This window comes from Lissotriton helveticus, chromosome 5_1, assembly GCF_964261635.1.
Source record: "Lissotriton helveticus chromosome 5_1, aLisHel1.1, whole genome shotgun sequence".
In the NCBI taxonomy this organism is placed as follows: Eukaryota; Metazoa; Chordata; class Amphibia; order Caudata; family Salamandridae; genus Lissotriton; species Lissotriton helveticus.
The window spans coordinates 710,780,685-710,807,851 of record NC_136065.1 but is presented as its reverse complement, the minus strand read 5'-3'; the positions used below and the strand labels follow the sequence as shown (position 1 = coordinate 710,807,851).

Sequence of the window (27,167 nt, the reverse complement as noted above, 5' to 3'; positions counted from 1 at the left end):
GGCCGGGGTATAAGCATCGTCCGAATAAGGGTTGGGTAAGAGGATACTGACCGTGGTAAAAAATGCCCGAGATGCTGAACATATCTCCAAACAGGAGGCGGACTATTTGTGCAGCAAAAATGCCAAAACCCCATACTTCTACACACTACCAAAGGTACACAAAGGGGTAACACCGCCACCGGGAAGACCAATTGTGTCTGGAAACCAATCACTCCTAGAGCCCCTGTCACGCTTCTGCGATTTCTTCCTAAACCCTCTGGTCCAACTTACGCCATCATACATTAAGGACACGAAACATCTCCTCAATGTGATTAAAGAAATCAACTTCAACCCAGAAACCCAACTTCTTGTTGGACTAGACATTGAGAGCCTATACACTAGCCTACCCCAGGACGCTACACTGGAAGTACTGGAGGAAGTCCTAATGGGGACTACCTGGAACCATCACACTCCACGTAGCTTTATAATGGAATGTGCCACCCTCGCATTGAAGGACAACTACTTCGAGTATGAGGGTAAGCTGTACCTGCAGACCAATGGGACGAGCATGGGGAGCGTTTTCGCTCCCAGCATAGCTGGTCTTTATGTGGCCCATTTTGAAAAAACACACATACAATCTGTGAACAATCCCTATACAGCTAACATCAGCATGTGGCGCCGCTACATTGACGATATCTTGGTTATCCGGGAAGGGAACCAGGAATCCCTGGATGAATTCCTCGTGTGGATCAATACCCGCGACAACTACCTGAGATTTACCTGCACGAGCAGTGCCTCTGAATTGGCCTTTCTGGACCTTAACATCAAAGCTGACATGAATGGCCTGACAACTACGACCTACTACAAACCTACATCAAGGAACTCCCTTCTGAGGTTTGATAGCTTCCACCCTAGACCTCTACGGGAGAATCTCCCCTATGGTCAGTTTTTGCGACTCAGACGCAATTGCAGCCGGATCCAGGACTTCAAACAACAATCAGCCAGCCTAGTCCATAAATTGGAAGATAGGGGCTATCCCACAAGGATCCTAAACACCACCTGCAAGAGGGCACGGAACCAAAATAGGGAGGCGCTACTTGAAGTAACAACTAGGCATACTGAGGAACCTACTCTGACATGCGTCACTACATTCAACACCGTCTCAAACCAGGTCTCCGGCATAATCAACAGGAACTGGAAGATTATAAATTCAGGCAACCGAAATTGGGAGAAACCCAGATTCGCATATAAAAGAGCGAAGAATCTGAAAGATTCCCTGGTACACACCAGACCCAGGCCCAACCAAGCCACAAAAGACAACACTGTCCTCAATGCGTGGGGCTTACCGCCACTTACAGGACACCAGCCATGCAATAATTGCAGTGTGTGCCACCTCACATCCCCATCAAAAACCTTGGATTTGGAACCAGGAAAAGTATGGACACAACGCCAGTTCACTAACTGTAATTCATCAAACCTGGTATACCTGATGACATGTAGATGTGGCCTGCGGTATGTGGGTATGACCACCCGTAAAGTACGGACAAGAATGACTGAACACCGAAGCACCATCCGATGTGGCAAGAATATAAGTAAACTCACAGACCACTTCCTGTCCCACAATCACACCCCCAATGACTTCACTTGGACTGTGATTGAACAATTTGCCTTAACTGAGAATAATGAAAGATATCTCCTCCAGAAAGAACAACGTTGGATTTACCGTCTATCCACCCATACTGGGGGGCTGAACGACTCCATACCGTGGAATTCCCTCACCACCTGACATACTGTTACCTTTTCTTCTCCCAACTATACTGTGCATCTACCCAATTTGAACCACCTACAATTTAATTCTTTAACTCCTTTATGTTTTAATTTTCCATTCCTCATAAGCACGTTAATTGACTTGCTTTCCCTGTTGTTTCCTGAAGCTATAATGTGCTCATTATGCCCCTAAGCGCTTCTTTGGTAACAGCGAGCGCTAACATACTCTGCCACGCATGCGCGGTAACTGTACACAGCCTTTGCTCCTCCGCGCATGCGCGGAGAACACTAATCAAAGGCTCGCGCGCTGAATAGAGACCACTACCCCTCTAAGCATGCGCTGAACACAGATGACATGGCGCTTTCGCGCAAGGGCACCCCTCCCTCTATTTCTACCCTCACCCAGGTGCAGGCAATCACGAAGGCTTTATAAACAAGCTCGGCCAAGCCCTCATTTCACAACCGGGCGCCGCAGAAGGACGACAGGTCCAAGGAGGAACCAGATCGACATCTTCGTGAGTAATGAGGCTGCGCTCTACAGCTACTGTTGGGGTAAGGTGTTGAGGTCTTCCCTTACAGGTTGGATAATTTTATAAACCAATACAACCTTCTTTTAGGGTCTTTTTCTCTGCCAGGCGACCCAAGGAGGCTTTGAACAGCAAAATACTGTGTGAGGAAAACTTTCTTTCACTTACCTGAACCTCACATTGGTATTTTCCGTATTCTAGCTCACCACAACAACCGGCTTCTAGATAACTATCACTTGAGTCTTGCCACTGACAAGGCCACACTTTAGCCATGCATAGTTCGTTCACTCACCTTATAAGACGGTGGAATGACGACTGTTTCTGCAATAATATGCTAATATGACTCTACCCTGTACGTCTGTCTGTCTCCCTTTCATGTTATATGTAGCAAAGCGAGAGGGAACCCCCTTCTCACCCATATAGCACCGTAGGGAGTGCTACACATAAAAACAAAAAAACACTCACTGTAAATTATCCTTTTCAACCCCACACATACTCACTTGGTCCTGAGGAAAGCCTGTTTTAAATTAAGAAAGGCCAGGCTGAAACATGTAGACCACACAGGACACTGGAGGTCATAATCCATACTCCACCGTGTCCGTCTGCCTTTTAATATGCCAACAGAGACCCAGTTTATTAAATTATTGGGATTTTTTGTATGGCTTTTTAATCTTCACCTTCACACTCACCACACTGCACACTCAGCAATTATACCAGCTCCGCAGTAATCTGGCGTCGAAGCACACCCGGGGCACGTTAGGTGCCACTGTGGTGGGCCCGATGATGAAGCATGCCACCAACTAGGTTGGTGGGTGAGGGCTTTCCAAAAAAACCCACTGGTTTTTCTTGACATACGTACTCCATTGAGTCTTCCTTGTAAAATACCTAGCTAGTCCTTCTTGATTTTGATAACTGATGTTCTATGCCATGTGATGTTGCTTTATGTGTTTTTTCCCTACAGCCTGGAAACTGATGGACTTACCTTTTTCAGTTACCCTGTAAATAATCCCCCTTGTAAATATTGCCCTGGCGTCAGTTGGCGCAGTATAGTGATAAATGTGTTTACTTTTTGATATTTGAGACAATACAAAAGTTATTCTTTTCCATCTGAACTGGTGTTGTGTCTCTTTTTGTGGTGTGCCTGGTGTGTCGTCTGTGTGTACTGCGTGGATGCTTCACACATGTCCTCAGGAGTTTGGCCTGCCCGCTCTGCACCATGCTACCCCCCGTAGAATTGGCTACCCCATTTCTAACAGCCCCCCACACAGCAGCCTTCGAACAGCACGATGCGGCAGCAGAAGTAAGTCCAGTTTAACTGAGACAAAGTTTAAACAATTTAAAACAATTTCATGTGAAGATAAAATGCTTTTAAAACAGCCGAATAAGGTGTGCAAACGCTATGCTTTAAAAACAAACAATGAGGTATGCAAACATTGTGCTTTCTCTCCCGGCTCACGCCTCAGGAATATAAAGTATGATACCAAACAAGACATGGTTTGTTACAGCGGTTTTCGAGATAGCATTTTACGCGAGCATATAATGCACTTTTACCTATATGTCTGGCTGCGTACGGGCAACCCAGTAGAATGGTCTCCGAAGGCTAGCTCTGCTCATGCAGGGGGACCCAGTCCTGTAAAACCCAGCACCCTGCCTTCAGGATTGTCAAGGCCTGCTCAAGGGGTGACTTATAGGTTTTAAGTGTAGTGACCTATAGATATAGTAAACCTATATCTAACGTAAGTGGTGCACGCACCATCTTACACAAGCTGCATTGGCAGGCCTGTATTTCCATTTTGCATGGTCTTTCATGGGTGACATGATACAAGCATCAGTCCATGGGAGGCCTCTGGGGTATCTATGCCCTGGGTACATGTGTACCATATACTAGAGACTGACAAGGGTACTCCAGTATCCAATCTGGAGTGTACCAAGTACATGGCATAACATTTTAGGGAGAAAGCAGATAGACTGGGGTCCTGATTAGCATGATTTGAGTCAGACTGGTCAAAAACAGTGTAACATCAAGCAAACAAGTGGGGGTAACCATAAGAAGCATATCATACTTTCCTACAGAAATGGATATCTGTACTGCCTAATGCCTGTGAAACTTCTCATCTGTGCTTTTGGCTTGCAGAGGGTCTTTGGACAAAGAGAACTGGTGCTGCAGCAGGGAAATCCTAGAAAATATTTGTAAATAGATGTTTTGCTTTGTCCCTAAACTGGAGCTGCTATGAGTTTTCCTGCAACTTAGAATCCATAAAACTTCCACGGTCATTCATAGTTGCAAAAAAAAAAGAGTTGTCAGATTTGTGGTATTTCGGCATGAAAGGAAGGAGCCCTCAGCAGTTAGGCGATCGCCAAGGAGCGGCTGCCGCAAGCCTGTGCTTTAGTCTTGAAGTGAGGCTGCGGAGCCAGCAGTAAGGTGAGGCGGGGTGAGTGGAGCAGTCGAGCAGAGTGGAAAAGAAGGTATGCGAGGGAGGGTGCCGGTCAAAGGCACTGTCCATTTTTTGACTTAGCCTCAGCCATGACCCCACTCTAGCTTTGGCTCTGCCTAGACGCTGGCCTTGCAGTGCTTGATTTAGCTGCTCCACCTCAAACCCCTGCAGCTCACCCATTTGCGCCACACTGCTTCACACCATATAAACACCTAGAGCTATTTAACACCACATGTGTAACAGGCAGTTAGCAAAGGTGTGGCAGGCGTGCAGAGGGTGTATAGGGTGTAACCAGCTCCATCCCCGGTTAAACCGGCCACGGTCATTGGGACCAATCCAACACCTGTGGATGTTCCATCCCGGTATGAACCCGCACTGGTCCTCGCGAACCAGGCAGGGCATGTTGGAGGTCAGTCAGTTGGGAAGTAGTTTACATAGGACCTACAGGTCAGAGTTAATCATAGTGAGCGGCCTGTATGCTGCAGATTGGCCTTGTCACCTACCAGTTTTAGGAACATGCATATCTCTCCCCCTTCATATTCGGCTGCAGCATCCTTCTGTTGTGAACCTCACGGAAAACCTCCAGGAGGCCCTGCATTGTCATTGATGGGAAGGCCTGGTAAAATTCAACTGGGAAGGCATCCCCGCTCGATGCCATAGTCGTGGGAGTATGCCTAATGCTATCCTGAGCTACTCGAGTTCTATGGGGACGTCCTGGGCCTTGGCAGGCGCAGGTCTAAGTCTGGGCATTTCCAGACTCTCCTAGAATGGTGTGTAATGGGTCGGGCCTATTTCTGGGTCTGCAGGGTACACTCGCTATAGGTGTTCCCGGGAACGCGCCCACTATGCCCGCCCTAGTGGTGACACTAGTGGCCCCCCAGCGTCATCATATGTGTTGTAAGTGGCAGAGGGTGTTCCCTAAGTAGGATCCAGACCAAGAGCCTACCTGATTTGTTGCTCTCTCTGTGCAGCCTCTGTCTATAGTGCTTTAAAGTGTTCTTATCTAGACAATTCCAAATACCTGCTATCTGCCTGTGCACACTCTGATCCCTCCTGTGCACATCAGGAGGTGGTCTGGGCCTCTGCTTGTATTGAAGCCAGCACGATTCCTTCCTGCGCAAATCCGCCTGCCACGGTCAACACACCCTCCCAGAGTAGCCCCAGGCAGTTTGCCCTCTTTACTGCTTTAAGCACCTTGCATTCCCCGGCCCTAAGGGCATTGGAGCCCTACTTGTCTCCATGTAGTCTGCCAGTGTCTTTGATATCGCCTTCCTCCCAGCCGGGTACCGTTTAGATATCCACCGGCATCCTCCATGACATCTCACTTTGTACTGGGCCTCGGATGTATGACGGTACGACACGGGCTATTACCACGCGTACCGTTACAACGCGTGTTTTACAACGCAAGCCCTTACCACGACTTGTGCTGTAGGGTGCGGACTTAGGAATAGTTTAATTTACTATTCCAACACCAGTTCCCGTGGATAGTAGGGAAGGTGTTGGAATAGTAAATGAACTATTCCTTGTCCTTGAGCGCCCTCCAGCGCAAGTCGTGGTTACGACTTGCGTTGTAAGAGACGCGACGTAATGGTAGCGCGGGGTAAAATCCGCATCGTAAAGGATGTTCCCCCTGGGCCTCCCCAGCGTAGAGCGTAGTGACTGGAGAGTGATCGGACAGGAAGCACACCAGATGTGTTACCTCAATGTCCTCTGTTCGTGGGATCCAAGCTACCAATATCCTATTTGCGAAGCAATTTGACTTTGCGACTCAAACAGTTGGTGCCATCTTGACAGTTTTGTTACCACAATCACAAACAACTGGGCAGCGATTTTCAAATGTAAGGGTGCAATGGGGCACTTGGTTTTAGTAGGTGAGAGCAGGTCTGAACAGAGCCGTTTTGCATGCGTTGTCTTTAAAGACAGGATTGAAGTTATACTGGGGCTGTGTTGTATGATGAGTTGCAGACAATCAGTATAGAGAGTTGACAGACAAACCACAATATACAATAGACCCTTCTACTTCTCAACATCCACACTTCGCACAGGGTGTGTTGTAAGCAGAGGCAGAGCTACAATTGCTGCAGCAGGTGCGGTGGCCATGGGTCTCAGAGTCCTGAATGACCAATTGAACACTGATACTTGCTGTTTTTAGTATCCTCAACAGCAATCTGAGTCACCAATAGAAAAAGGATGATTGCTGTTTTAATTCCCCCCACCAACAATCAATGGGTCTTTTTCCCTTGCACACACCAGGGACTATTACTTTTTGTGTGAATCAGTAGTTTACAGGTTAGGGCGCAATGACTATGAAACAGATACTCTAAGTTAGGTTACAGAGAAGCCTGCTTTCCAGTCTACATATGTTGATTTGCTTTGATAGATCTTGAGAATTATTTGTGTATATATTAGGGCTTTAACCAGATTAGGCTGGCATTCTCCTCAGAGTTAAATCGTTTAATTGGAATATCAGAATATCAGGCAGTGGCAGCCATACCTTATTTTGTCTCACAATGAATGAAGACATAAAGGTTAAAGACCAATGTAATATTTCATATTGCCCTTCAGTACTGTAATTATGAATTACACAAGCTGTGTATGCTATTATTTCAAGTTTGACACGCACACCACACAGGTAGCGCTACTGTAGCGCTTGCAATAGTAGATGCTTGTCTGTAATGCCTGATATTAATAAGCTGCCTTTTAGGAAAAGTGAACAAGGGTTGACATTTAATGCTTTGACCTTTCTTCTAACTGTACAGTTTGTTTGCCTGTGTAGGCCATATACGAGAAACGCGTATTCATCTCAGTTTACCAGGACCTGGGGGCGTTTTGTGACTACTCTTAGACCAATCTCAAAGATCAAGTGTCTTTTTTGGCTTGGTTAGGATCCACCTAATTTCAGTTCACTTTACACTCTTTATTAGCTCTGCATGTTATGCTGTTAGGGAGAGTATGTGTGATGGATTTGCAATCCTTCAACTGTGGTGCTCAGAATTATTTTGTGCAGGTTTCAGATCATTTTCCAAATGTGTTGGGTGAGGAACTATAATTGGCACACAATTTAACAGAGCACAGTGAGAATTATGGACTTTTCAAGCTACCTCGGGTAACTTCAGAAATGTTCTATTTCTCTGGTTTGTGAGTGGGCTAGGAAATATTGTTATTTTAAAGCTGTTGAGTTGGTCACCAAGCTGACTGGGCTAGCAGAGGTGGATGCCAGTACCGAGAGACACTAACATGGATAAGCTCTTGGGACACAGTAACCGAAATGGCATTTGGGGACGTAGCACATTTTGGATCAAGCCACCGGTCAGTTGACCAGCTAACCATCTCATCATTTAAGTCTTCAGTCCTCTGCTCCACACCACACAATATCAATCCAATCAATGCCATTCCACTCCACACAATACCACTCCACTCCACTTAGTGCCACTTCATGCCACTTCATACTGCTCAACTCCATGCCACTCATGGCACACAATGCAACTCCACTCCACACAATGCCACTCCACTCAATTGTAAGTATATATTTGTAGCGTTTGCTACCTCTGATGAGACATTAAAGTGCTTCGAGCATGCTCTTCACTCAGTGCACTCCACTTCACACCACAGAATCCTACTCCACTCCACTAAATTCCACTCCACTCAATGCCACTCACTCAATGCCACTCCACATAGTGCCACTCCATGGCACACATTTCCACTGGATCCACTCCACACTATTCCACTCCACACCAATGTCGCTCCACACCACATAATGCCACTAAACGCTAAAAAATACCACACCACACAATGCCACTCTGCTCCAGCAAAACCAATAGATCTCACATAGGGGAGACCTATTGGCTTTGCCAATGCTTGTTAATATGCATAAGTCACCCCTAAGGTAGGCACTAAATGCCCATAGGGCAGGGTGCATGGTGGTACAAAGAGTAGGACATGTATAATTTATGTTTTAAAATGGTGGCAGTGAAAAACCTACAAGTCGTTTTTCAATGTGGTAAGGTTGGTTTTCTCATAGGTGAACACTACATTACTCTATTACCTTTAATAAATGCTAAATTGAGTTTTGGAGTAGTTAGAAAAATGGTCAAAGGACTAATTTTAACAGTAATATAAAATCCAACCTAATGCTCAAGTCAGATTTAAGATTAGCATTTTGGAAATTATACTTTTAGAAAATTTTCATTTTATTGACTAAAACCAAAATGATTTCCTGGTAGTTTCTAGCTGTCACCTGACCTTTTCTGGCTCCCCTTTGGTGATGTGTATTGTACCCAGACAATGAACAAAGGGCCCCGGGGGCTGGTAGGGGGACTCCTCCCTTGACAGGATGGCCTGGGGGCTGCACTCAGCCCCCTTCTGTGCTTTAAAGAATGCTTACCGTTTTACTGGCTCACACCCATGCCTGCCTCCTGTTTGTCTCTCTAATCAGGCTGAAGGCACATCCAGTGGGGGTAGAGGAGGTGACCAGCATTGTTTTAGAGGTGGACAAAGGCTTGGCCTCCACCCACTAGCTGGCACTGTCAAGATTCTGCGATTCTGCCATCGGGTGGCGCTACGTGAGTATCTTCTGCAAGCCTGCTGTCATCATTAATACTAGTTTGGAACCTGTGCTGAACTTCAGTGTCAAATCCTCCTGGAAATCAGTTCCACTACAAACTCTATTACAGGGTTTACTTATCAATCACTAACGCATTATGCCACTTGTATACCTCACCCGACCATGAGCGCTGCAGAGGAGACTTTGGGTGAATCTTATTATCCTTGGAACTCTAGCTTACCACATCCAGCATACCTATGTGCTCCCTTGCATGAATCCCTATCATATTGCAAAATAAGATCTGATCCATGTTTCACTCTGGATTTTCGTTCTGCCCACTGGTTGGTTCCTGGAACCTCTCTGAACTCCTTCAGACAGAGAGCTGGATGAGGGACTTTGACTTCTCTCACATGTACTGCGCTGCAGTCTGCTAACACCTCTTCTGAATTTCACTCACCCTGTGTGGCTGTGAACTGGGAAGGATTTAAGCCTTGCTTCTGCTTTCTGCTTTCGGGACTCATGTTTCAACAGCCACTGTTGGTGAATGCTCCTGCTTTCTTCTCCAGCTGCCTGCACTCCTGAATCCTTGATACCTTTAGGGGAGTACCTGATTCTTGCTAGTGCTTTTTGAGGTGTCCTGTTTTCCTGTGGCTGTCCTGAGCGGCATTGATACTACACTTGATCTTAGCCAAAAGGCCAAGAGCGGCATTGTGTTATGTGCTTTCCTTCTTTCTCTGTCTCACCTTCCTTGCTAGCCCGAAATCCTGAGTTCTCTATTTTACCTGTTGAACTTCTGACCACATGTTCACTTTGTTGGCAGCTGTTCCCTTTATATCCTGGTATGGAATCTCTGTTCAGTCCTTGTTCTGAATTCCGGTGTTATCCCTTGTATCAGCATATCATACCTTGTCCAGTGCCTGTTGGTACATTCCTGCATTCCTTGTTCTGAGTCCTAGTTCCAGTTTCCATGTATCAGCAGGGCATTACTTGTTCCAGTGTCTGGTGAGTACATCCCCAAGCTCCTTGTTCTGAGTCCTTGTTTCAGTTTCCCTGTACCAATGAGGCATTTCTTGTACCACTGCCTGTTGGTTATGGCCTCAAGTTCCTTGTTCTGAATCCTATTTCCATTTCCCTGTGCCAATGGGGCATTACTTGTTCCAGTGCCGGTTGGGTACAGCCTGCCCTTGATTCCTGTATTCCTGTTCTTGATATCCAAAGCCATGTTCATATTACTTGTCTTGTTTTGACTCCTGGTCTGATTGCTGGCTTGTCTGTCCTGTGTTCTGGTTTTCTGTTCCATTTCATATTCGGTCCATAGTCTGTTGCAGTCCCTATCCATTTACAATATTATCTCTGGCTTGGTGTCTGTTCCGATCAGGTAAGTGGCAGACTTCTGTTGTTGCGCCCAGGCGCTTTGGAGTCTTACCTGTCGCAGTGTTGTTGCCAGCCTCGGTTCACCGTGGATAGAGCACAACAATCCCCTTACAGCAGCCCAACTATTACTTACTTTTATGACTGTTGTCAAGAGCAATCTGCTGGTGTCAGTCCAAAAGACTTTCTCTAAGCTAACAAGGGCCCTCTTGGTCATATACCAGTATATCCCTGACTTTGAACATACTTTGTTCTTGTCTAAAGCCTATCCTCTGTTGTTTAGTAGCCTCAGATATACTTTGAGTAGACTGGTATTAACTTGTCTTGTCTCCTGGTTAAGTGTTACCTCTGGAATCACTTGGCCCTGACTTCGCTCCATGACAGTCACAGGCCATAAAAGTTGACCCCACAGACCTATCCTCAGAACACTCCTGGACCTATAAAGAATCAGAAGAAGGACTGCCCTGCTGTCTACAAAACCTGAAGGAAGACTGGGCCTGCTCAGCTTGAAACCAAGACCCTAGAAGTGACTCAAAGTGTCACTTGGCTGACCTCCTGTTTGAGCTACAAGAAAACAAGAAACTTCCAGAGGCCCTTTCCCTGCAACTGCTACAAGTGTCAATTGGACCTGCCCTGGACCCTGCTACCGGCCTCTGCTGGAGTGAGTCCTAACCCCAAAGTAGTGCCCCCCTGGTCCTGGAATCCTGACTGGTGTCAGAGTGTACTCCTGTCCACACTTCAAAAGGTAGGATTTAGAAACTTTTTCTCAACTTTCTGCCTTGTAACCAACTTTAACTAGGACACCCCAAAAAAATACAACTGTAGATATTGAATCGCCTGTCAGCCTCAGCTTAATGGTTTGCCCCACTGAATTAGATCTGACTTCCAGAAATATTTTTAAGTTTGAAAGTAATGGCTTCATCTGGCAGACTCCGAAAAGCAACCTGTTGACTTGAAGGATTTTCTGGGCACAGACTTTGAACTTCTCCCAGTTGGAGCTTTCAAGTCTTTGTTGAGAAGGACATGGGACCCCGCTCTTCAGCAGCCTGCTACCCATCGTCGAGGACCACTACAGATGCAGTTGAAGCTTGACCCGATTACGACTCACCAACAACCACTTTTTCTCCATAAAAGTATGCAAGTCCGAAAGTAAACTTTCCTCCGGAAAGAACCTGGTCTCTGTATCCGCCCCAAGCACCATCGCAGTCGGCCTTAACGTTTTATTTGGAACAAGTCTAGAGTGACTAGATAACCTCAGTTGGCATTTGGTGCTTTTCGCACTATCTTCAAACTTGGAAAAATTATATCTGTGCTTCTATGTCATGGATTTATGTTGTTTTGGTGTCATTTCATTTATAAAAATAAACTCAATTTTTCTAAATTGTGTTTGGAACTTTGTTGAGTTGTGTTAACGCTTTATTACAGTTTGAGTACTGCATAAATACTTTACGACTTGCCTCAAAGTTAGGCCCTACTGCTACTAAAGGGTTAAGTACTGGTTTATTTAGTGACTATAGTGGGTCACCCCAACAAGGATTGTGATTATTTGATGTGAGTTCACACCCCCTCGAATAATATTCCAATTTCTTACACATAGAAAATGCACGTGATATAGATCTTTTCCCCACCCCAATATTCTTTTCCACTCCTCTACAAATAGAATATATTATTTCAATGCCTATTTAATGTCTGTATCTGGAAAGCAATCTGAAGGTGAAACGAAAAATAATGAAAATAAAATACACTTAATGAAATTCCATACACATCTGCAAACTGCCCCGTTCCAGGCAACATATTCTCATGCACATCGTGAGGGTGATGCCAAGACTCACAACACTTTCTCACCTCTTCCAACTAGATGGAAAACCACAGACGGTCTGTATGCATTTCCTTTTAAGCAGTGCTTTAAACAGCTGTCAAGTACATGAGCATTTTTACAATACTCCCAAATAAATATCAAATGAAAACATAAATAAACCATAAGATATTAAATGTACAAAACAAATGTAAAATAAAAGAGAGCAAAAATCTAAGTAGGCTGTAGCAACTGAGTAAAACTGGCTGCTGCTAATTTACTGATAGACCAGTGGTTCCCAAACTTTTCAGAACCACGTCGATAAACCTTTGCCACCCACCTATCTTTAATAGACGCGAGGCAGGCAATTTGTTTATGTAACTAATTCATCGTGTGGCGATACAGAGTAATTTACAGACAGCACATTTTCCATTAAAATAGCACCTACATGTGCACACAGTTTTACTGATAAATCTGAAATTGGGTTAATGTGTGGAAATTGGGTTTCAGTGCATATTTATAATGTGTGCACCACTAAGTAAAGTGTTTTGATTTGTTTTGATCCTATTACAATATATGTTTCCATCACATTTCAGAATTACAGAACAAAGTGCTTAAATGTTGCTTTCCTAACTTCTGAATGTGTACTGTTCATTTACAGGCATTTACATTTTGGTATATTTTACAGAAAATGATATGCTGCAGGTTTTCCTTTCTGCTTATTGCTTGAACATTCGTGACCCACCAAAAATTGGCACTGACCCACAGTTTGGGAAATACTGTGTTAGACTAAAAGAGGCAGGATATGTGGCAAACATGGCGAGGGCCGGGAAACAACAAAGTCCAGTAAATTTTGTTATGCATTGAAAAAACTGAGTGGGTGGCAAGAGACAAACGGTTGGTTATATATTTCTGACTTCCAAGCAGCGTTTCATTCAGGCAATACTCTTCCCGAGGCCTACCTGGTGGCATTTGCTACGAGGTCTAACTGGAAGAAAATATATATTGTCTCTTTAATCAAAGAACCTGCTAAAGAAGAATTGGTTTCAAAGGTCTGTGTGTGAAGAACTGTCCTCCTTTAATCGTTCACTAGTGCTGTCTGTAATAAGACTATAAACCATGGTTTAGGGGCAATACAGCATTTCGTGTCTACACGGAACTTAGTTCAGAAACCCATGGCGCAGGGAGAATATTGAAATTAGTAAATAGTAGCACATGCAGCTGGTGCTGGGTAAGGCCCAGATTATGGTGGGTCCAATTTACTGCGCATTTATAGCAATCAAGAACCGGTTGGTAATCACCACAGCACCCACATTTTTCACCATGTAAGTTTCCGCACGTCAAAGCTGCTGAACTATACCGAGGAAAATGCCAGGAAGTAATGGAACCTGCACATTTTGGTGTAGTATTCACCAACATTTGACAGTTGTGCTTCATTTAGAGGACAATAATCGTGATTGGTTGGTATTTATCTCACACAAGTGGGATCGGAACATATCAGTACAATAAACATTGCAGGCTTTTCTGTTATTGGGACTTCACTATCTGCCACCTGTGACCAAAAGGTTTGTCACTATATTGTGTTGTTGAACACAATATACTTATGTTTAAAGTTGGGGCCTGTTAGAATTGGGGGTCTCTGGTTGGCACAGGTAGGTACTTTTGACAAGCCGGGACCCTCTCCTCTAGTCAGGGCAAGGGAATTACCCTCTTAAAATAACCCCTGCTCACCCTCTATGCGGCGTGGCGCGAGCAGTGAAGGCTTATTTCAGAGGCGATGTAAGTTAAGCATTTGTGACCACATACAGTAACCCAGTGACAACACTACAAATGGACACCACACAAGGTTGTATATCAAAAATAAGTATACTTTATATAGGGTTATCCACAAGACCAATAAACGACAAAAAGAATCTACAGTACTATCAAATTTCAAGGGTTCTGGGTAAAACGGTGTAAATCAAAGTTCTGTGCGAGTCGGTAGCCTTGTCCGGCTACAGCGTGCTGAAAGAACACAGAGTCTAACAAATCCAGTGGACCGCGGCGGTCCGGGCCCACTGAAATGTCGACAGACTCAAACACAGTACCTTTTCCTTGGGGCGGCCGGCACTGATGTGCGAGCCGGTTCCGGGGATCGTCGCGGTGTACAAAAAGAAAGCGTTGCAGGTCACGGTGTCCCTTGCAGGCTACGGCTCGTTGACGGCGTCGGTGAGCTCAGAGCTTGCGTTGTTCGGGGCGGACGTTGCTCGTTGCAGTGCTTCCAGCTTTACAGTGCGGCGTTCGAGCCGGAGTTCGGGAGCTGGCGTCGATCAGTCCGGACAGCAGTGCGAGTCGGGCGGTGCGTCGCGAAGTGTGCGAGGCGGTGGCCAACTCCGATGCGGTCACCGGACTCGAAGTCAGCAGCAGTGACGCATCGGTCAGACCAGTTCGAGTCGGTGTAGCGAGGCGTTGCACGTTGCGGTGTCCTTCCAGTCGCGGTGCAGGCTACGGCTCGTTGACGGCGTCAAGACGGAGTCGGTGAGCGCAGAGCTTGCATTGTTCGAGGTGGACGTTGCTCAGTGCGGTGTCAACAGGACACCAGGCCGGTTGTGAGAGTCGGTCACAGCTCCCTGCCTCTGTAGCCACTTGTTTCCAGCAGCAATTCACAAAGGCTGGTGAAGTCCACTGGTCCTGGGACTTCGGTCAGGGGGCAAGCTCTCTTCCAAGCCCTTGGAGATCTTTTGCACAAGTTGAAAATAAAGGTAAAGTCCACAAAGTCTTTCCTCCTCTCTTTGGCAGTCAGGCAACCACTGCAGGCCAATCCCCCAAGCAGCACTTCAGCTTGGGAATAGTCTCTCCTCAGTTTCTTCAGGTTCCTTCTCCTCAGCAGAGGTTTCGTCTTGTCAGTTCCAGGAGTGATCTAATTTCATGGGCGCAGGGTCCCAATACATATACCCCAAAATCCTTTATTCTCTGAGGGAAGAGGGGCCTGCTCCCAGTTCACGTCAGTTCAGAAGCACTCTGTTTACCAGACTTCTCCTTTCCTTTCACAGCACAGGGCAGGCACATCAGATGCCCCACAGGAGGTGGAGCCAGCATTGTGGAAGGCAAGTACAATCCAGGAGCACTTTGTTGACAGTCTTCCTTCTCTTCTTTCAGTGTGCAGGGCAGAGACATCAGACACCACAGGGGGTGTAGCCAGCATTGTAGAGGGAAGGCCCAGCCCTATTCAGGTCCCAGGTGCAACTCTTCCCTCCCATATTAGATGCAGATCTCCCTATTCACCACCGGGCTGCCCCAGCCTGTCTCCTGGAATTCCCCAGTCCTGTCACACACAAACCCAGACAAGGAATACACAAACTAGCAGAGGCAGGCTCAAATGGTTAGGCAAGCAAATACCTACTTTCTAAAAGTGGTATTTGCAACATAGAATATTAAAATAAACTTTACTAAAAGATGTATTTTACTATTCTGAGTCCGGCATACTAAACTTGAATTTCTACCATGTTCTCTGAGTCTGCTAGGATTATAAACATTTAACAATCCAGCAGCCCATTTTAGTCTATGGAGAACAGGTAGCCTTGCAAAAGTGAAGAACGAAAATGGCTGTCATTCACTATTAGGACACGCCACACACATCAGGGCTTGTCCTACCTTATACTTACAATGCACCCTGCCCTTGGGCCTACCATAGTGGTGACTAATATGAAGAAAAGGGAAGGTTTAGGGACTGGCAAGTGGGTGCACTTGCCCAGTCAGCATGACAGTACCAGACTGCACGCAGGCTCTGCAATTGCAGACCTTAGACACATTTTACAAGGCCGCTTCTGTGGGTGGCACAATCAGTGCTGCAAGCCCACTAGCAGCATTTGGATTACACGCCCTGGGCACACTCAGTGCACTGTACTAGGGTCTGATAAGTAAACCAAATATCCAATCATGGAACCACTAATCAATACATCAATTTACAGGAGGGAGCACTTGCACTGTGGCACTGAACAGCAGTGGCACAGTGCCCAAAGCATCTAACACCAGAAAAACACGAGGCAACAGCAAAAATGGAAGGGAGAACCCCGCCAATGGTGCCAGGTATAACAAGGCCATATTGTGATCCCATGTCATGTGCACACCACAGCAAACCATGAGCAACATAGTGCCTTCTCTAACTCTTACTTGCATGATTGGAACCTTGTATTTGATCTATTTGGGAACACAAACTCACACAGATCTGCCTGTACTGCTGTGCTGCTGACTGTGATACAGTTTTTGCTCAGGGGCATAGCAAGTCCAGATAATCGACCCAATAGACAAAGTATGTAGTTTTTATTTAGCCCCTCCCCACACACATATTTCAGGGTGTCCCAATGTCCTGTCCTGTCTTGCATAAATCCATATACAATATGTATAGGTGTGGTATAGAAGACAAACCTAGCAAAAGAGCAACGGAGTGCTGAAAAAATGTAGGACCGATGAGGCACGATTCAAGGTTATTTTCACCTAGTCTCAAGTTTCATGCACTGAGGTAGTGTTCTCTGAAGTGGTAAGGAGTCAAGTAATTTCTGGCTGCAGTGGCATAGCTAGCCCTATGGGCACCCGTGGAGGCCTCTGCATTTGGCACCCGACGGCTGCCGCAGTCAAGAATGAGGGGGGGTTCTGGCTAGCATTTTCTCAGCTTGCTGTTGCCGCCCCTGATAGCAGGGCGAAGCCGCTGCCTCATAAACTTGTGCCGAACTCCCTTGCCCCCTGGCAACGCCACTGCATTTATGAATGGTTGCAGAACTTTTGATGCACTTCGCACATCAGTTTGGAATTCTTTGGAGAAATTAAAACAATCATAAAGGAGGATTACCATGTAAAGAGACATCATCTTTAGGTTTCCCCTACAGTGCGCATGTGCTGTCAGCAAAATCTATGGTTTACAAAAAAAAGCTTAAAAACGGGATTGGAGCCTGCCCATTACTTACCAATGGTTGGCTTCACATCATGTCACTTACCTTTCCGTCCCTTTTATTGGCCAGCCCCTCCTGTTCTTCCCTGCTTGCTCCCAGCCTTCCACTGTCAGTCCCTGTTGTGGGGCATGGACTAGTACAGCTTCATTTCTGCAGCCAGTGTCCATCCACTGGCTAGAGACACTTGCAGGTAATTTGTTCCCTTTTATATGTGCTCTCTTCAAGAGTGCATGACTCAAGTTAGTCTCCTGTCCTTCCCACACTCCCTTCTTCCCCACACATTTCTCGAGTTGCTCTCCACAGTCTGTTGTAGCTGCTCCCGCTCTCCACTCACGGGCCTTGATTGTGGGTTTTTTCTGGTTTATTCATTTATATGGGTCAAATTTGACTCTAAGGTATTGGAGCTCTTAACAAGATCATCAGTTACACGAGGTGGAAACAAACCTGGTGTCAGCCCTTTCTCGTAGGATTAACAAAAAGGTACAGTCCACATTAACAAATAAATACTGTGTCTCTCGAAAAAGTTTTTTTACTTGACCTTATAAACAATGTTAGAAACTGCTGGCACTCCATCTAGATGGAGCTTATTACAAGACGTGACTATTCGAATTGCCAGTCTTTTATCCGGGATTAAACCTATTCCTTTTCTGCAAGATCAAATGTTCCAGTTATCCTGCTTTTTTCTAATCCCAAACAGCCTGTGATAAAAAGTTTTATTAAAATGTAAATTTAATATAGTTAAAAACACCTGTGCAATATTAATGTGCAATATATTTTGAGCTGACGCAACATTAAAATGTGCAATTTGTAGTAAATAACTATATCTATTAGTACTAGGCCTCGCAAAGTCTAAAGCAAGCTTCATTTTCCAAGCAGCAAGGTTAAATATACTGAGACGTGCACAAAATCCTTAAAAGTTGTTCTTACCCTGGCATGCCTTTAGAAAATACTTCTAATTGTATTAAAGAATATATTTGATTAATAATAATGTTTTGAAATGTTTTGCTAAGAAATACTTTATCACTGAATAGAATGACTTCATATAATTTCGCACACTAAATACAACACATGATTAGAGACATGTGATAGCTTAACCTGTTTCTTTTCTGAGTTATAATGATGAATTGTCATGCTGATAAAGTTAGTTCCAGTTTTATTTCACTTTGCCTATTGTTTAGACTAACATACAATTTATTTCATTAGAAGATTAGACTGATCATACCCATGAGAACTGAGGTCTAAGAATCCAAAGGCCTCATTTTATTTTGTTGAAATATTTCTATTGTTGCATGTTCTTCCAAAAACCATCACAATATGCCACAATCATAATTATCACATCTATACCAACAATGCGTCGCAACACATAGATCAATAACATTTCTATACAGTTTCTATTTATAAAGGATCAGTGGATATCAATCCAAAGGCCTCAAATGTAGACATCATTTAAAATGTGTTTAATACTTCAAGATAATTCTTAGCAAACCCATTGTGTTCAAACGTGGGAAAGACTGAGGTGTGATGTGACTCCTCTCAAAAAGAATCGAAAGATGATTGGTCAAGAGGAGTAGAAGCAACACGAACTGCAACATTTTCTTTTGACTGTTTATAGTACAACCTGTTACTGCTTTTCCAGACCCCACTACTGAGACACGCTTTTCCAGAGAAACTTTTTCCCTGATGCTTTTCAAGACTCATACCACTTGTCCGCACTGAAGCTGAAAGCTTATGGCTTTATACTGAAGGCTGAATGCTGATTTTCCACCCTACCCGACCTGATTTCTGATTGCAGTTGCTACTGCTCCTACATGATTATTTTTGCTTTTTGTGAACCTCTCTTTACGGGAAGTCCAGCTGATATTGATTGATCAAATTTGAGCTTTATGTACTTACTCTCACTCATTCCTCTTGAACTCTGAATGAGTTTCTGCTAACACCCATTTTGCCCCATTCTTTAGAATAGGAATTATTTCCTTTATGGAACGCGCAGCATTGCATTATTTGTTATGACTTTTTCTAACCATATTTTTATTACCAATTCTGTAATTTGATTGGTGCATTTGACTAGTTGAATAAATAATAAAAAGATAAATAATAATTAATAATATACATGTTTATTGAAAATAAAACCCTTAAACCTAATCAAAACTCATTATTTATAGGTTCCTGCTAACACCCATTTCGCCCCATTCTTTAGAATAGGGATTCTTTTCTTTATAGAACGCTCTGTATTGCATTATTTGTCATGACTTGTTCTAGCCATATTTTTATTATCAATTCTGTAATCTGATTGATGCATTTGGCTTATTGAATACAGAATAAAAAGATCACATTTACTAAACCTTTTTAATAAAAAATAAAACCCTTATAACTAATCAAAACTCTCCTTATTGACTGAATTTAGAAGTAGTATTGCAATTAAAATTTGTTTTGATTTATAGAATAGAATAGAATAGAAGCCATTTATAAAGCGCCTGGTTAATCAGGAACAGAGTGTCCCCGCGCTGAAAACCGCAAAGAAGCTAAGAGGAATGAACACAGGAAAAACAGACAAGACAAGGGGGAATGGGAAAATTAGATGCGGGGAAAGAGGAAGGTTTTTAATTTTCCTCGAAATCTCATTTCAGAGGGTTCCATCCGCATCTCAAGAGGGAGTTCATTCCAGCCCTTGGCAGCCAAGTATCTGAAAGAGGAGCCGCCCATCTTCGCTCTAGCTATCTTAGGGATGTTGAACACCATCGTACCAGCAGATCTAAGGTTCCTGGTAGGGGGATGTATAGTGAGTAAACCCTGCAGATATCCTGGGCCGGTGCCGTGGGCTATGCGGTGGGCAAAGCATAGGGCCTTGAATTTAATTCGCTCCTTGATAGGGAGCCAATGGAGTCTGGACAAGGCCAGTCTCCCTGAGGCTCTTCGAGGAAGCTTGAGCACAAGGCGCGCTGCGGCATTTTGAGCGGACTGGAGTTGGTAAGTGCCCTTTTTGCTCAACCCCAGTAGCAAGGCGTTCCCATAGTCCAGATGAGGGGTGACTAGGGCATGGACTATGGTCTTTCTTGAGTCCAAGGGGAGAAGGTCTAGAACCTTTCGAAGGACTCTCAGTATGCTGAAGCATCTTGCTGCAACCTTCTTCACATGAGGGTTATAAGACAAGTTAGAATCCAATGTTATGCCCAGGTTCCGCACCGATGCCACAGGGCAGGGCAGGCTGCCCAGTTCCGCAGGCCACCACATGTGGGACCAAGCGGAAGAAGATTTGCCCACCACCAACAGCTCAGTTTTATCGCCATTAAGGCGAAGACAGTTGTTATTCACATAAGCTGCCACGGAAGAGAGGCAGTTGGAGAAATTGTTGGCGTCTTCTCTGTGGTCGGGCGTGAGTTTGAACACCAATTGGGTGTCGTCAGCGTAGCTGACAATGCCCACCCCATAAGTCTCCACTATGCGAGCCAGGGGTTCCATATAGATATTATTCAAGGTGGGGCTCAGACTGGACCCCTGAGGAACCCCATGGCTTGCTTTTCTGGGGGAAGACTTAAAGGGGGGGCAATGCAACTGAAAGTTTCTGTTGGCCAAGAAGGACTCCAGCCACGCAAGGGCCGGCCCCTTAACTCCCATTCCAGATAGCCGAGACAGCAGCGTTGAGTGCAGCACGGTGTCAAAGGCTGCACTAAGATCTAATAATACCAACGCTGCTATCTCTCCTCCATCCACTATGCGCCTAAGACTCTCGGTGGAAAAAAGTAGGGCTGACTCAGTAGAGTATCCGGCTCTAAACCCTGATTGAGTAGGGTGTAGGAGCGCATGATCTTTTAGATGACTCATGAGCTGCTTATTCACTACTTTTTCCACAATCTTGGCACAAAAAGGGAGGAGGGATATGGGGCGAAGATTCTGGAATTGGGAGATGTGGATGTTCGCCTTTTTTTTAAGGGGGATTACTTGGGCTGTTTTCCAGGCATCTAGTACCTTACATTCCTCGAAGGACAGTGATACAATACGACTGATATAGTCAATAACCGTGGATTCCATGACTCCTCTGCAACGAGTCGGTGGGCATACATCACTCGGAGAACCGATTGTATGCTGTTCACAATGCTGAGAAGCTCTTGTTTCTCAGGAGTGATGAAACAGGTGAGATCATGGGTCCCCATGTTACTGTTATTGGCTTCAGCGGATTCGCTAGAACTGGACTCATCTTTTGTGAAGGTGTCATGGATTTTGTCAATTTTATTAACAAAAAAGTCAGCAATGGAGTCACATAGTTCTTTCGAATACGTGTCCTGGGCTTCTAATCTAGTAGGAATGGTGAGTTCCCTATAGATTGAAAACAGTTCTTTGGTAGGATTATCAGCTAAGTTAATTCTATTTTTGAGATGACATCTTTTTTCCGATCTCACTAATTTATGATATTTATGGAGTTCAGTCTTGTATAACATTTTCTCCTCGAGGTTGTAATGTTTTCTCCAGTTGCGCTCTAGAGTTTTACATCTGGCTTTGGCTAGTTTTAGTTTTTCAGAAAACCAAGGAGCGGTTTTAGACTGCCTAGCGGGGGGCTTAGATGTCCATGGGGCTATCTCATCCAGGGCATTAGAGAGCCATTTTTCATAATTTTCATAGGTTTCTTGAAGAGAGTTACAATGCAATGGAGGATTTTTTTGGAGAGCAAGTCTGAAAGCTACTTGATCGAACTTCTTCCAATTTCTACGTTTATGGGATGAGGGCTTAAAAATTATGTTTTCTGTGAGTGTATTATCTGCCAGAAACGGAATGATAAAGTGGTCAGACCAAATTATTTTTACCGAAGGGAAGGTAGTAATGCCTTCCCAGTTGGCAAAGATAGGGTCCAAGAGATGGCCATGTTGGTGTGATGGGGCAGTAGATTGAAGGTTCAGTCCCAGCGACGCCAGTGCCGTGGCTACCTCCTGTGCCTCTTTGCACTCCCTATCCTCGAAATGGAGGTTTAAGTCACCTAAAATTATAAACTTTTTATAACTGAGGGCTGGTTGCGTGATGTAATCAAAGAGATGACTTTCGAATTGTCCAGCTACTCCAGGAGGACGATATATCAACAGGCCGAAAATGATGTTTCTCGGTCCAAGTTTGATGGAAAATAAGCCGCTTTCGCTATGTAAAATTTCAGCTTTTATTAGAGTGCATTCTAACTCTGTTTTATGAATGAGGGCAATCCCTCCCCCTCTTTGTTTGTATCTGTCTAAACGTAGTAGACTATAGCCAGGGGGGGTAGCTTCCAATGCTTCTGGGGCAGACTCCTCATCCAACCACGTCTCAGTTAGAAATAGCACTTCGGGCTTACTGCTAGTAATTAGGTCATACATTTCTAATTTATGTTTCTTCATCGACTTAAAGTTGAGTAATAGCATGTTGGATTTTGCTAAGGGAAGCCCCTGGTTGTTAGGTGATGAAAAAGTGTGGTTACAGAAGTCGCATTTGGTAGGGAGACTATCGGCTGGGTAGTTATGATCACAGCCAGTGTTCATTTTGGACCGTATAACAAGAAGCTCCTGTTTCGTGTATTGAGCAAGGTGCCTTACCGGTTCCGGGACATCAAGTGGAATCATAGGACTTGGAGGAGTCGCCCCGCGCCCCGGTCTGTCGCGGACGGGCACAGACGGGCTGGACTCTGGCTTGACTCCGGCGCGAATACGGCGCATCCGCTGAACGCGTCCGCTGCGCGGAGTCATAGCCGTTTATTTTTATACTGTTCTCCTCTCACTTCAAGGGAGGAAACCCTGCCCAAGATGGCGGCCGCACTAGCTCTGCCCGAGCCCCCGGTCTAAACAGCCCCAAATCGGCCGGACCCTCAAGGGGAGGTAGCGCTAGAAGGGGTGAGCACACCAGTCAGGAAGTGTTATTAAAATTTGTTATTAAATTGGGTCTTTACCCGAAAATCGGCAAAGACGCCAGCGTCGCGAAAATCAGCACGCTTAGTGCAGGGGGGAGAGGACACAAAGGGCAGTGCAATACAGAAAAAGTATTTTAAAATAACAGGCTAAGAGTACAAGTAAAAGTGTCTGCCCGGCTCAAGCCTCAGGCATCCAATGCAGAGTTCTCGTCTTCTCATATACAGAGGCAAGGGTCTGTTGCAGGGGAGTAAAGGTCACTCAGTGAAAGAAGGAATCTTTGAATGAGATAAAGATGTGAAACCTTTTCTATTTAAATTGATTCTCGCGCCAGCACCTGCAAGATTGGTCAAAGAGATAACCACTCACTGCTGATATTTGGCATGATTTGCAAGTCACGACCTTGAAACAGGCATGGCCAAATCAGCCTTTCAACCTTTCGTGGTTGGCAAACTGAGTGCCATTGAAAAGGATAATACTAACATCTGTTATTAACATCATTTAAAGAAACTGCAACATCTGCAGAAAAAAAAGAGCAGCATAAATAACCAGTCATAATATCATAGAGAAAACAAGTTTAAGACCAGGCAACATAATTCATCTTTTAAAACCTACACTGTTATACTTCCTTTTATTATTTACATTACTATTTGATTTTAGAGAGCGCAGTAACTCTCCTTTCGGTTACTTCAAGAGGAAACATTAATGCCAGGAGTAAGAACAAATCTTGCTTTCAAAGGCTTAATTGGTAGCTACACAGTCAGCAGATTAGACAAATGCCAAGTCTAGCATTGAGTTACAGAGGACACGGTATTTGGCAACATGGAAAGATTAGGCGCTAGAAGTAATGTGAGTGCCATGTTTCAAAGTGTAATCAGCACTGATTTACCGAGGTGGTCCACCCTGCAATTAAAACGGACAGTGATGGGTCGTCCCGAGTTACTAACCTGCCGCTGAAACAGCTCCCAGAGATAATTTGTAAGTAGCCCCAGACTTGCAGATCATTGCTATCCCATCACTTTTTGATACGTTTCAAACTTCAATCTTTTCTAAGGCCGGGGTTTATATGCCTGGATATGCATTTTACGGAGATTGATCACCTGATTAAATTCCACTAAGTATCTACAGCTTTCGTGCATGCATCGTTGCCATAGGCCGGACCTTTCTGTATTTTGGATCAGTTTCTATTTCTGCTGAAGTACAAAGATGGTGAGGTGTGGATATCTTGAGGAATACTTTGGAAGTAAATGTTTCCTTTCACCGCAAAATTCCATGGAGCGTATGCTGAAGAATGCTCAATATACCATGGAACCTTCAAAAATATGGAGCCCCCCCCCCCACAAGTGATTTAATTTAAAGCACGAGCACACAAGTTGGCCGCAAGATCACTTTACCAAAGAAGTAAAAAAATGACAGCCATAAAAGCAACATATTTTGTGTACCTTTGCCCACATAATAATAATAAACTTTATTGTTCAGTTAATTAAAACCATAACAATTTACTAGATTAAAAACCCATCCATTTTATAAAAGAAAATGTTTTGTTTTGTTTACCTTTGCCCACATGTTTTTCAGGCCGTTGCCACAAATACTACTCTGAAATGGGGACTCGCTCTGCTGTGCAACATGTCTAAACAACAAACATTTAAAAAGCCAGTAGAGCTCGCAAAGGCTAAACCTATTGGCTTTGCCAGTGCTTGTTTCTACCATAATTGTCAAAATGAATGAGATTTCCATGCCAAATGTAGACCTGTATGAAGCTTTATAAATTGGCAAGCCAGACATTTTATAATAACAGTGCTTAAAATAAAACCCTAGCAGATATCATTGCTAATGTATTGTTTCCCTGGAATGAAGATTGCAGTAAAAGAAAAATTAATCAATCTGCCATATACCTCTATTGCTTTGTTGGTAGTTGCAGTGAAGTTACATTTGCACTTATTTAGGAGTGGAAATCCACACCTATTTATGACTTCTATTTTGTTTTAGCTCATTACAATATAGTCTTTCAAATAATTCTGACAAGTGAACTACCCAGTACGTACCGTTTTCATCGAAATAGCCCTGCAAAATAAAAAAAGAAATCAGCTATAATGTACATAAATTGACCGTACTCAAAACAGTTATTCTTTTCAAATAAATATTACTTTGCATAGAGTGCACAGCGCAAATTAAAAATAAATAACTTTGGAGGGGCGTGGCTTACGCGCCGGCGAGCAATGGCGCATCCTCTGTGAGCTCCGGAGAAACGCGGGACCTGAAGTTCGTTTCCCGTCATCTACTTCATGAGCGGAGACCAGCAAGCGGGATTTCTGGACGGCGGAACATGGTCCCCGTCTGCTGCGTGATGCGGCGGCCCTCCTGACTGCTGTTTTCTACACTTTTGCCGGTAAACATCCCTCGGCTGTTCTGAGACGCGAGCGGCCGCCATTTTGTGCCGCCGAGCTCGCGTCCCGTTTTCTCTGCCCGTTTGCCGCATATGCAGCCTGTTTTTACTACTGCTCAGCCATATGGCCTTTTGGTGCTAAGGTTTGTTGTGGGGTCTGTCCACTATGGTCCTACTCTGCCCTAGCGACCTCTGGCGCTGCTATTCTCTACATGCCATCTCACCATATTAATGTTGATTGGCGGCGGCCATTTTGTGGTGTGTCTGGCGCACTATTCATCATCTCCACCTCATCTATTCCTACCCTTTTGTGGAGTACTACTTGACCCCCTGGGGTCTCACTTCCTATGGACGCTGTGCTGTTACTTTTCTACATTTATTCCTGGATGGATTTTACACCATGTTGATCTGAGTTGTCGCTTCTGCGCTGCTACGTTGTGCCTCTTCTACAGCCTCTATCTCCCAGTGCCTCTGCTCGCTCTTTTATAGGGTCTCAACGTTTTGGACCTTGCGGTGTGCCTTTTAATAGGGTTTCAACGTTTTGCACCTTGCGGTGTGACTTTTCCTCCTGTGGTCCTCCGAGTTTGCCCCTCTGTTGGTAATATGTCTCAGAACGCGGGGCATGCGAGGTCTTCTGTCACCGGCACTACACCGAAACGCCTCAAGAATGACCCTCCATCTCCTATCCGATCCTCTCAGAACCCGGTGTTGGACTCCATTTTAGAAGAGGTACGTGGCTTACAACCATTCATGGTGGCAACTAATGAGAAGCTCAAGCAGATAGAAGAGCGTTGGGTCGTTATGGAGAACAAGGTTTCGCAACTCGAACAACGCGTCAGTGACGTCCAGGATGTATCTGTGAAAATTCCTATTCTTGAAAAGGAGATACAGCAGTTAAAACTCCACACTGAGGACCTTGAAAATCGCAACAGAAGGAATAACCTTCGTATTTATGGTGTTCCGGAGTCCCTTGAGGGGTCCGACATGGTGTCCTTCATCCGCAAATTTCTCTACGAACTTTTGGACCTACTACCAGACTCTACTCCTCTAAATATACAGCGTGCTCACCGTCTGGGCCGACTCACGTCAAACCCGACCAAACCTAGAGGCATTATCCTGCTTTTTTTGGAATTCACCGAACTGATGACTGTTCTTAAAGCTGCAAGACTTAAACGTCGCCTCATCTGGTCGGGCCATACCATCTTTCTTGCCCAGGATTTATCAAACGCCACGAATGCTCGTCGCAAGGAGTTCCTTAATTTACGACCACATATGAGGGACTTGCACATTCAATATGGAATTCTTCATCCCTGTCTCTGCAAAATAACTCACAACGGTCGTTCCCGTACATTTGATGATCCTCTGAAACTTCGAGAATATCTCCGGAATGTTTCTGCTGCCTCTTCCACAATGGACACCAATGACTGAAAATGATTCTTATATTTTACTTGCATTCACTTATCTTACGTCCTGACGACTGTTGTGGCCTAGTCCTGGTTTCTCTCCTGTAATTCTTTCTTACGACTTCTCTTCTTTTTCTGTTTACCTCATATCCATATTCCCGCGTTCTCCGTC

General features: G+C 44.7%; 1 protein-coding gene across 2 annotated transcripts in view; it reads right to left on the bottom strand.

Annotated features, from left to right (window-relative positions):
* LOC144754857 (uncharacterized) overlaps positions 1-27,167 on the bottom strand; it is a 1,464,081-nt gene that overhangs the window by 725,642 nt on the left and 711,272 nt on the right. For both annotated transcript variants that reach the window (XM_078643119.1, XM_078643120.1), the window contains exon 13: positions 25,252-25,270. In XM_078643119.1, the coding sequence (XP_078499245.1) occupies positions 25,252-25,270 (19 nt within the window). The remainder of the gene's footprint in view (positions 1-25,251; positions 25,271-27,167) is intronic.